We start from the raw sequence: 12,640 nt of genomic DNA, 5'->3' as shown, positions 1-12,640 counted from the left end.
GCTGGTTGTCTACAACCTTTTTAGATTTGCACAATAATAAACTAAAGTAAATCTTCAGGCTGCAGAATACCTTCAGTTAAACTCTCTTTCCTCATTTATTTGAAATAGGGATGGAAGAGGTATAAAAACTCAAAAAAGAGGTATAAAAACTCTAAAAAGTTTAAAAACCCCAAAAAATCACAACATTTTGTACAACCGAGGCTTGTGGCTTAATAAAATCATATCAATGTCTATTCTAAGTAGTGTTGCTCGCGAATATTCGCGAATATAGCACTATATATACGAAATTACGAATATTCCTTTTTTTTTTGTTTGTTTTTTCACAGTACACATCACAGTGATCATTCCTATCTGCTTCCAGCTTGTGTGGTCTAAAGAAGGCTCTAATACTACTGTGTGAGACCGCCAGGTGAATATTCGCATATGCGAATATTGATCCCTCCCTTCTGCTGCTTCACTTTACACTGGTATACTTGCTATAAAGTTCATAAATTTTCACATTTGCGATTTTTCGCATAAAAACGTGAATATTACGAATATGCGAATTTAGCGAATATATGACGAATATTTGTCCATATATTCGCGAAATATCGCAAATTCGAATATGGCCTATGTCGCTCATCACTAATTCTAACTTCATGTGCTATGTAGCTGAATGCAATCTATTGTTTGATGGGATGATTGACAGCATTTCCAGGAATATATATCCAGTACTCCATGATCACCAATTCATCGCATCTAGCTCTGACAATCTCCGCAAACATTTACATGTGTGTATGAACAGTATTAGAAGGCCCGTCATAAGGGTGCACTTTTATAAGATGACATTTGGGGTTTAGTACTACATTAATTCTATATGTAATCTACCATATAGGTAAAAAATATGTGAATTGAGGCCCCACAAACTATCATGGATCCTGATGTTAAATTGCTTAAAACAGCTCACAGAGGAGTTGTCTACGATTGGGGAAAAATCCTCCTCCCAAGTACCGTATTTTTCGCCGTATAAGACGCACTTTTTCTTTCTGGGGGGAGTTGGTGCGTCTTATATGGCAAATACACATTAAAACCCTGTCCTATCGCGGCGGTCCCAGCGGCCATCAGCGGCCAGGACCCGCGGCTAATACAGGACATCACCGATCGCGGTGATGCCCTGTATTAACCCTTCAGACGCGGCGATCAAAGCTGACCTCCGCGTCAGAAGGGAAAGTGACACTAACCCGGCTGCTCAGTCGGGCTGTTCGGGACGGTGAAATCACTGCATCCCGAACAGCTTACAGGACACCGGGAGGGACCTTACCTGCCTCCTCGGTGACTCCTCCGTGCCGGGATCCCCTGCATGGCCGGCGCTCTCCTTCATCGTCATCACGCACGCCGTCCCGTCATCCATTAGGAGCGGCGTGCGTAGCGGTGTACGTAGCGACGTGATGGCGGCGACGGAGAGCGAGGATACCGGGTAGCAGAGATGTTTGCGGCGACAGTGATGGAGGGCGACATCCAGGGCAGCGGTGACGGGTCCGGAGAGGCGGGTACACGTGAGTATTACCTCCTATACCAGTGGTCTTCAACCTGCGGACCTCCAGATGCTGCAAAACTACAACTCTCAGCATGCTGGGAGTTGTAGTTTTGCAACATCTGGACGTCCGCAGGTTGAAGAGCACTGTCCTATACTTTACATTGTATTTGGTCAGAATCTTTTTTTTCTAGATTTTCATCCTTTAAAATTGGGTGCGTCTTATATGCCGGAGCATCTTATATGGCGAAAAATACGGTATGTGCATCAGAAGGTAACGCTGACACACAACACGTAACTCTTCTCATGCGTTGTTGAATTTGATAAATGCCTCTTGTTGTTTCTTACAATTTGCAGACATTTCGGTGACTGTTCTATTGATCTGACTAAGGTGAATACTGCAGAAGCAAATGCATTCAAATAAAACTGATTTTCCACAGCAGAAATCTCTGCAACAAATCCTCCTTATGTGAACATACTCTTATGTGTAGTAGTGAATTATAAGAGTATATAGCTAGGAAGGTGTGTGTGCACCTATTCCTGGATATTTGACACCTGTGTATTTCTCCCTGCATAGAGCTGCATACTTTCTTTCATCCTTTAGGGGGCACTGCTCTGTTTCATATATAAGAGTCAGGATGCACGGACAACCTCTCACAAGTTAGATTCCCTGCTGCCTTTCTGCCTTTCCTCAGCAGCTTTCACCCTTTCTCGTAATCTTCTTTCCAGCTCTCTCTCTCTCTCTCTTCTGTCCCTGTCCGACACTGCAGCTGCTTCTCGCTTTCTTCCCACTTTAATCCTCTTCTCTTTAAGTATTCACATTTACCTGCTCCCCCTCCTCTTCTCTGTCCTACCCACCTTCTTATCTCTCTCATACAATTCTTTCCCCTCTCTTCTTAATCATTGCATTCTCCACTGTTCTGTCACATATTATCCATTCACTTTTTTTGTGTCACACATTTCTCCCGTCTCTTGCAGTTCCTTCTCAATCCTCATAGAGATTCATTTTCTCTTTTTTCTTTATTTTTATTCTATCTTCCTGTAAGTTCTGTCAAGTTCTCACCTGTTTTTATATTTGATCGCTTTCTTCTCACTTTTGTCTCTTTCCACCCATCCTAGTTTTGCTCACCCATCTGCTTCTATTTTATTTCCCCACCCGAGACTTTTCTATTTTTTTTTATTTTCTTGTACCACTATACTTGTGGTGACTTCTTTAAGACTTCTTACCCCCTTCTTTTCTGGAGGGGCCACCTTGCCTCTCCCCCACAACATTCGGCACCATAGCTCCCCCCAGCCGCGCAACCCCCCGTCCCTTGGCCCCCTTTGGCCTTGGGAGGAAGACATTGGTGGCAGTGGCTATTGGCGTGGTGATGGTTCTAATATTGGTGATCTTAATTCCAGTGTTGGTCAATTCTGTGGGCTCTGATGGCCACTATGAAATGTTGGGAACCTGCAGGATGGTATGCGACCCCTACCTCAGCAAAGCAGGGGTAACCACCACTAGCACCAGCATCAGAGCCGGGACTGGAGCTGAACCATTGAGTGACAGAGGACAACAAGCTCCATCAACTTTAGTGCAAGGTCCTCAGGGCAAAGCTGGACGTCCTGGTAAACCAGGTCCACCTGGAGAGCCTGGGCTACCAGGTCCACCAGGTCCACAAGGGCCACCAGGAGAACAAGGAGAACCAGGGAAACCTGGGCCACCAGGCTTGGCAGGAGGAGGTGTGAATGGTGCCATAAGTACAGCCACATACACCACCATTCCCCGTGTGGCCTTCTACGCTGGCTTGAAGAACCCCCATGAGGGTTATGAGGTCCTCAAATTTGATGACGTGGTCACAAACCTTGGGAACAACTACGATGCGGCAAGTGGGCGGTTCAGCTGTACAGTACCGGGCACTTACTTTTTTACCTACCATGTCCTAATGAGAGGTGGAGATGGCACCAGTATGTGGGCGGACCTCTGCAAAAATGGCCAGGTGAGTGTGCAGCAATGGAATATTTATATTTTTGTTGTTGTTGTTGTTGAAATTGTAATGGCATTAGTATAAATAGATCAATCTAGATAAGATTAACTTCATAGAATTATATACATTTTTTTAAAGTTTTAAAATAAACAAGCAGATTGTTGCAAAGTCATATACTGTGTCTACTTTTTGTATTGTTCACAAATATACTATACATATAAAACACCAATTGCGTTATTAGCTATAGGACATGTATGTTTGCCTAAATAATAATTATGTAAACATTTTAAATTTGATTCACCCCCTCCCATAAAAAAACTAAACCTATTTTTCATTCTTTACATATTCAGAAAATAGAACAACTCTCAATGATTAAGCAACACAATATAAGATGAGCACCGTACTGCGTATCTGTCACACTGAAAGCTTTTCCTCTTCACTTTCCTTCCACTGGGAACTTGTATAAACTAAAAATATTCATATGAATTCTGCACTAAGCTGTGGATGTTGGGAACGGCTTTTATGAGGTTCTCTATATTAAACTTTCAAAGTAAATTAAGTGATGACTAGTGTAAATAGTTTTGTAAGTGGAAGAAAAGAAAGCATCGCGGAGGGGAGAAGGATATACAACATTTTCCATCTATTCTAGAACTTGTGCAGAATCTTTACCCCCGGTTGGCACTATCAGAATTAATTACCATGAAAAAACAAGCAAGCCCAGAGGGTACATGAGTAATGAAGATTAACTAAGCAGGCCATGAGCTTACACAGGGCGGCTACATAGTGCCCATCATACTGTATTAAAGGGTCTTGTTACTCCAATACATAACGTACTGTGGTCCCCGTAAACTCTGACATTTTTATTTCCCTATTCCTGTTACTATCCCAGCATTAAATGATGTAGATTTTTTATGAGCAGAAACAATGGTCACAATGGGTGACTTATTAAATAGAATGCCTTAGGGACGGTGCTTTTCCCTTCTCCAATGTTTAAGTGTTAGATCACCCACAGACAAGGGCAAGATAGTTCAGTGGAGCAGGGAAAATGAGTTCACCCAGAGGAAGTGAAAAACTAGCCGCCTAAAGAAAGGTAGACAGTAAGCACATGGTAGGAAAGAGATCTCGCCTAGAGAAGGAGAGAGGTATTTTTTTGTAGGAACAATTTGGTGACGAACATCTTAAATTTTCTGGATATTAATCACAATACATTTTGGGAACAAGAAATAAGAAAATAAGACTAAGCATATAGGGATGTAGTCCTCACAAAAAGTTGAGACCTAAATCCAGCTAGAGTTGAATAGATAACGGTGGAGCCCACAAAATCCTAAATTCCAGGAACACATCATAATTGATAAAGTTATATTTTAAGGATGTCACAAGTTGGTGGAGAGGATATGTTTCTTAGATAACATATAGAATACAAAATAATTTAAGGGTCCAATGTAACTAGCAATCAAGTGTAGAATGTATAAGACATTATGGCTAAAAAGCTACCACCTACAGGTGGACAAATAGTTTAAGAAGACCAGAGTAGACGTTCAAAGGTTCCAGTGGAGGTTTTTAGGTAATAACTGGGACCTAGATTGTTGGGGAGACTCCATTCAAAAGATATTCCAAGTTATAGGCAAGACAAGTTTGTGTGCTAGTATGGCCATAAATACATGGTGTTGGTACCTGAATTTTTATGGTGACCCGGTCCGGAGGAGTTAAAGATATTATGAGTTTATAAAAGTCAGTGTGTTTTTCATAAATAGCGTGATTTTTCCTAAAATATTATATAATTTGAAGTGACTTTTATTTATTTTTTGAGTAACAGGGTAATTTTTTTTTACCAACTGGTGGTCACAAATAGAACGAAACATTGAATGTAAATTAAAAGCATACTACAATTTTTTTTAAACAAATAAATAATGTATGGTCACTTCCAAAGTTAATAGAGAGTTCAGAATTTTAGAGAAGAAATTTTTAGGAAACACCAATAGCAATGGTAGTAAAATATCAATTTATTGAAGAGGTGATAGAACTGTTTACTTGCTTCAGAATAACAAAAGAGCAAAGTGCATGTAAACTTCATAGAAAAGCAAGAAGACGAAAACCTAGAACTATATCAATATAATCTTTACAAGGACGGTTATTCAATTCTAGTTTGGACATTGTTGTATTTACAATGAGGTGAATAAATTCCCATTTGCTGTTCTTCTCCTAATCAGCACTTTGTTAAAAAAGAAAACAAAAAAATGCAAATGATGCTAGTTCAAAGAAAGCCGAAATACAAGGAAAGAACTAATACATGAAAGGGACTGAGTGGTAAGTACAGACATCTAACACAGGGATACAAAGAGATCCATTCCTAAGACACGGAGTAGTCAAAAGTAGGGCAAAAATATTTAGTCCTTAGGAGTTGAAGGATTTTTTTTAGAAAGTGAAAATCTAGTTTAGCAGAGAAACAGTATATAGATGTATGAAGAAACACTAAAAGAAGTAAAGAAAAAAAATATGTAGTGAATATCTGGGCAACGTGACTCAATGAAGAACCATGCGAACCAAAAACTGAAGAAAAAATCTTTACGTGGTTTAAGGATTAAGAAAGGGATTCAACATCTAATTCTCTAAGGGGCTGATAAAACTAAGGCAAACAAGTATGATCTGTACCGTAAAGTAAGGAACAAACATCATGGTCATGTGCATGCTAAGACTAAATGAGCCAAATGAAGATTTTTCATAATTGGGCCAAAAATACTTTGGTTCAGATCAGTCATGTTTTGACATTTCGAGCCAGTCTATATGACTAAAGTATGGAGAAAGGATAGGTAGCCTATGACTAGCCCAATGCCTACCCCTCAAACAGAATGTTTTTAGATATGACAGTGGTAGCCTGAAGCAGACTGGCATTCTGAGGGGATGATCTTTACAGCTAGCCATTTACACATGGATACATAGTATTAGGATGGTAACAATGTATTAGCAAGTCCACCAATAATGGCAGGACGTTTTAGTGGGTCTAGTCACTATCCGTTTCGATGATTCTCACCCAATTACCTAGCTGTGCACATTGATTGTCACAAAACATTTTCTCCAGCTGGATCATGGAAGAAAACATCTATGATCCTAAGATGGAGGTTACATTTAGCATCTTGGCTCACGGCCTCTAGGAGTCTGTTGTGGGCCCATCAAGGTCAAGGAACATGACGTAGGGCTAACTAAGAGGCTGGTGAATGCTGGATAGCCTAGAGCAGGTGAAACTCCAACGAGTGGAGGTAAGATGTAGCCTGCCAGGAGGAAGGGTCAACGAGCCTAAAGGTGATGCTCAGAGGCAACACAAGACCACAGCTATTATATATATATATATATATATATATATATATATATATACAGTGATCCCTCAACTTACAATGGCCTCAACATACAATAGTTTCAACATACAATGGTCTTTTCTGGACCATTGTAACTTGAAACAGACTCAACATACAATGGTACAGACAGTCCAGATCTGTGATACCTGTCACAACTGGAGGAACTGACCAATCAGAATGGGCATTTTACTGGTAAATCACCTCTATTACTGAAGTGCATGCACTGACCGGCTGTCTGGTAGCGCCCCCTACAGTACAGGGAGGAACTACAAGTTCTGTACTACTCCTTACCTGTGCCAGGGTTAGCTGCTCCTTTGGACACCAAGTAAGGGCGGCTCCATTTGGGACACTGTGTGTACTGTATAGGACCCTGAAGAAGCTCCTGTCCTCTACATAAACCATTGTTTCCCAACCAGGGTGCCTCCAGCTGTTGCAAAACTACAACTCCCAGCATGCCCGGACAGCCAACGGCTGTCCGGGCATGCTGGGAGTTGTAGTTTTGCAACGGCTGGAGGCACCCTGGTTGGAAAACACTGACATAGACAGTGATTTACAGCTCCCAGCAGATCTTTCTTACTTTTATATGTAAGGATTTGCTTTATCTATATTAGTTATCTGTTTATTTTTCTTTAATCCTCACCTTTTCCTATTTTTGGATGACATTTTGGGGCTTCAGAACCAATTACCAGGTTTCCATAGAGTTATGGTCTTAACATACAATGGTTTCAACATACAATATTAATTGGTTCCAGGATGACCATTGTAACTTGAGGGACCACTGTATATATATATATATATATATATATATATATATATAATCATAATGGATGTGGTCTTGTGTGTATATGTATATATATATATATATATATATATATATATATATATATATATATATATAATAGCTCTTACAAGAAAATTCTTACTACAGATGGTACATTCCATAGGCCTGATGTTTTATTTTATAATACATAACATTTTATTTATATTACAATATAAATGTACACAGTCCCTATAATTTGGGTTATACCCCGAACAATCCTCTGTTTGAATGTCAGGGGAATGAAGTACCGGTGACAGGTGCACTCAGTAAAGCTATGGTAATTCTATAGGAGAGCAATACAAATCACAGCTGCTGTAAGTAACACAAAACAAGAAGGAAATGGTAACATAAAAATTGACTGCGTCAGACGTGATATATAAATCACATAATATACAGTAAATAGATAATGTACATGGTATATTTTCTATAGTTTTCTTTTTTCGTTGTTGCTCTATCTGTGTCATGACTGTGCCCAGATATAGAGGTGTGAGATACATAGATAAGCAAGATAAATAGGATATAGCCAGCAAGCTAAATAGATATAAGACCCTCAGATACAATATAGGACAGGGCTGCATAGCGACATGGGTTGACCCAATAGGCACCGGAAAATCATAGTATAGCCGCAACTATTTTCATCCACAATCCGCAATATTTCGAATGGTGCGAAAAGTTGTAGGTCAAATATTAAAAATTAGACGTGGTCACAATTGCTACATATTGTCTCTTTTTTTCCCAGAGCAAAACCATCAGCTAATGCTGAGATTGCGCTGCTACTCCATATATAGATAGATTAGACAGATAGATGAGATAGATAGATATGAGATAGATATGAGATAGATAGATATGAGATAGATATTAGATAGATATGAGATAGATAGATATGAGATAGATGAGATAGATAGATAGATAGATAGATATGAGATAGATAGATATGAGATAGATAGATAGATAGATAGATATGAGAGATAGACATGTGATATTTAGATAGATAGATATGAGATAGATAGATAGATAAATATGAGATAGATAGATATGTGATATTTAGATAGATAGATAGATAGATAGATATGAGAAAGATAGATAGATAGATATGAGATAGATAGATATGAGATAGATAGATAGATATGAGATAGATAGGTATGTGATATTTAGATAGATGGATATGAGATAGATATGAGAAAGATAGATAGATATGAGATAGATAGATAGATAGATAGATAGATATGAGATAGATAGATAGATAGATAGATAGATAGAGATGTGATAGATAGATAGATATGAGATAGATGATAGATAGATAGGAGATAGATAGATATGAGATAGATAGATATGAGATAGATAGATATGAGATAGATAGATAGATATGTGATAGATAGATAGATATGAGATAGATTATAGATAGATATGAGATAGATAGATAGATAGATACCAGGGTAATTTATTATAAAAAGTTTATAATAATAAAAACTTTACAAATAAAGTGATCTAGGCATAGTTGGGTTTACAAATATACACTGTACCTCACTGGTTTTACTCTTACAATAACTTTCTATATGTAGACTATTATTTCTGCCAGTGCACCTCCATCTGTTGCAAAACTACAACTCCCAGCATGCCCGGACAGCCACAGCCTTTGGCTTTCTGGGCATACTGGGAGTTGTAGTTCTGTAACAGCTGGAGGCACACTGATTGGGAAACACTCATGTAGCTTAATGTTATCAAACTACCGATTGGATTAAAGGCATCTGACAGTATAAAAAAGGGCAGCTCAATATATTGGCATTGTGTTATAGGGCAGGAGGAGGTAGATAGATATGAGATAGATAGATAAACAGAAGATCTCCGCAGGACTCAATTGTTCAAACAAAAGTGCCTTTATTCCATATAAAGTGTCCTACATAAGCAACGTTTCAACCAGCTCCTCCTGGTCTTTCTCAAGCTTTAGAAAGACCAGGAGGAGCTGGTTGAAACGTTGGTTATGTAGGACACTTTATATGGATTAAACGCACTTTTGTTAGAACAATTGAGTCCTGCGGAGACCTTCTGTTTATCTACTGTGATGGAGCCCCTAACCAAGGCTTGAGAATCTGCGTGCACCTACTTACCTACCTTCACCATTTGGGTTGTGCTACTTTTCTTCAATTTTCTAGATAGATATGTGATAGATAGATAGATAGATAACATATATGATTGATGATAGAAAGATAGATAAAAGAGATCCCAGTTTATTCTCAGCTTAGGAGTCCAGTGGGTGGTCTCACTCAATAACTGACAGCCTTTCCCTCTATAAGCATGCATACAGAGCTGTCTATCACTGAGAAGGACCTCCCACTGGACTCCTAAAGGCAAAATGAGAAGAGGTTTAAATAAATAATGACCAGTTCTACTAAACAGCTCCTCCTGCCGATCAGACTTCTTGTATAAAATGACAAGTTTCCTTTAAGCTATAGAATATAGTAGCTATGAAACATGTACAGTGATCCCTCAACATATGATGGGAATCCGTTCCAAATGGACCATCGTTTGCTGAAACCATCGTATGTTGAGGGATCCGTGCAATGTAAAGTATAGGACAGTGGTCTACAACCTGCGGACCGCCAGATGTTGCAAAACTACAACACCCAGCATGCCCGGACAGCCAACGGCTGTCCGGGCATGCTGGGAGTTGTAGTTTTGCAACATCTGGAGGTCTGCAGGTTGAAGACCACTGGTATTGGAGGTTATACTCACGTGTTCCCACCGCTCCAGACCGTCACCGCTCATCACCGCTGCCCTGGATTTCGCCGTCCATTGCTGTCGCCGCGTCCCCGTGGTGTCCCCGACGCTCCGGCAAGGCCTCTGCTTCCCCGGCATCCTCGCTCTCCGTTTTCGCCATCACGTCGCTACGTACGCCGCTCCTATTGGATGACGGGACGGCGTGCGCAGCGACGTGATGACGACGATGGAAAGCACCGGCGATGCAGGGGATCCCAAAGAGGACGCGCCGGAGCCCCGAGGACAGGTAAGTGATCATCAGCGGACCACACGGGGCATCGTAAAAGGCTATCGGGGGGCAGCTGAAGCAGTCTGAGCTGCCGGATAGCCGTTTATGCGATGGCCCCGACATACAAAAGCATTGTATGTTGATGCTGCCTCTGAGAGGCCATCGTATGTTGAAATGATCGTATGTCGGGGCCATAGTAGGTCGGGGGGGGGGGGGGGGGGGTCACTGTATCTTAAAGGCATTGGCCAGTTTTGAAAGTAACTCACATGGACCCAGACATGGCATTTCTATATTGTCTTTGCTAAACCTGTGAGACAATAGTGAGCCACGCTGTCGGCTATAAATCTCTTTGAATGACAGAAGATATTACATATACTGCAGGGAAGGAAGTTGGAGCTTTGTTCTATAGGTCTGAAGTAATAGGCTTCTGTCTGCTAATAGAATTGTGATCTCTAAACCTCTGTAAGTTCGGCTTCCCACCAATAATTCTCAATATATCCTGGTCGCTCCCTGGAGAACTGCAGCAAAATCCATAAGCAGCAGAATAACAATTATTCCAGCAAGAAAGGAAAACAAAAAGAAGCAAAGTCCCGGAACTAAGGAGAAGCGAGAGAATCCAGGAAATCCTTCTCTTGGTTTCAATATTCACCCTGCAAAATGGTGAAATCCTAAAATCCCACCGCACGTGTTCCTTGGAGAAAATCCTATTATTAGAGTCCCGAAAGCAGCTAGTGTTTCAGCAAAAAAAAAATAAAAAAAATAAAAATGCATCTATGTAGGTGCTAAACTGGAACTACTTCTTGGAAGATAAGATGAAATTTTGGGGATGCGCAATTAATCTGTTCTATTACGTTGGTGGTAGAAGAGAGGGATACTAAATATTAGTTATCAATGATGTAATTATCAATAATTGGGACATAAAAACAATGACAATAATGATCTATATCATAAGTCATGATGATAGAGAGCTATAAGCTATAACTATATGTCGGGGGTCTTTCGGAGGGCTTCTACCTAACAAGAAAGTATTAGAACTTTCTATGAGTGTCTGATAAATCAAACCAATTGATAATTATATCAGGTTTCTAATAAATGTTTGTGCTACATTTCATGGTACTGACCACCACTTACCTTAAAATCTCCAATTTATATATGTATCCATGTAGGTAACTTCCTAACTATCATTTATCAGATAGCGCTCTCATTTGTATCTCATATTTAACTTTATGTAATATATATATATATATATAATGTGTATTTTTTTTTACTATCTTTCTATCTAGTATTAACCTTTCACATCTTTTATATGTATGATAGATAGATATGACATATACATATGAGACGTGTGAGAGAGAAGTATGTGATATATTAGATAATTTCATATTATTAGATATTATACACGCACATTAATAAATACATACGTATATGATAGATAATTGCTATAGAAAAATAGATATTAACATTAACGTTCATGTTAGAGTGAAAGATATATATTAGATTGATAGATAGCAAGATTAATCTAATATGTATTATAGACGTAATATCTAATATCACATATTTATTTCTCGTATACGTCTTTCATATCTATCTATCTCATATATATCTATCTCTATCTCTCATATCTATCTATCTATCTATCTCATATCTATCTATCTCATATCTATCCATCTCATATCTATCCATCTCATTTCTATCTATCTCTCTATCTCTCATATCTATCTATCTATCTATCTCATATCTATCTATCTCATTTCTATCTATCTATCTCTCTATCTCTCATATCTATCTATCTATCTATCTATCTATCTCATATCTATCTATCTATCTCATATCGATCTATCTATCTCATATCTTTCTATCTACCTAATATCTATCTATCTCACATCTATCTCATATCTATCTATCTATCTCATATCGATCTATCTATCTCATATCTTTCTATCAACCTAATATCTATCTATCTCATATCTATCTATCTATCTAATATCGATCTATCTATCG

At 39.1% G+C, this 12,640-nt stretch overlaps 1 protein-coding gene across 1 annotated transcript in view; it reads left to right on the top strand.

Moving 5' to 3' along the window:
• Positions 1 to 2,193: 2,193 nt before the first annotated feature.
• The window catches only part of C1QL1 (complement C1q like 1), a 111,766-nt gene continuing 101,319 nt past the window's right edge, over positions 2,194 to 12,640 (top strand). Inside the window, exon 1 of the mRNA XM_056547758.1 lies at positions 2,194 to 3,492. Coding sequence (XP_056403733.1) covers positions 2,884 to 3,492 — 609 coding nt within the window. The 5' untranslated portion in view covers positions 2,194 to 2,883. The remainder of the gene's footprint in view (positions 3,493 to 12,640) is intronic.

The sequence above is a fragment of the Hyla sarda genome, chromosome 12 (assembly GCF_029499605.1).
Source record: "Hyla sarda isolate aHylSar1 chromosome 12, aHylSar1.hap1, whole genome shotgun sequence".
Taxonomy (NCBI): Eukaryota; Metazoa; Chordata; class Amphibia; order Anura; family Hylidae; genus Hyla; species Hyla sarda.
Note: the sequence above shows the minus strand (reverse complement) of the source record. Positions and strands in the feature narration are given on the sequence as shown.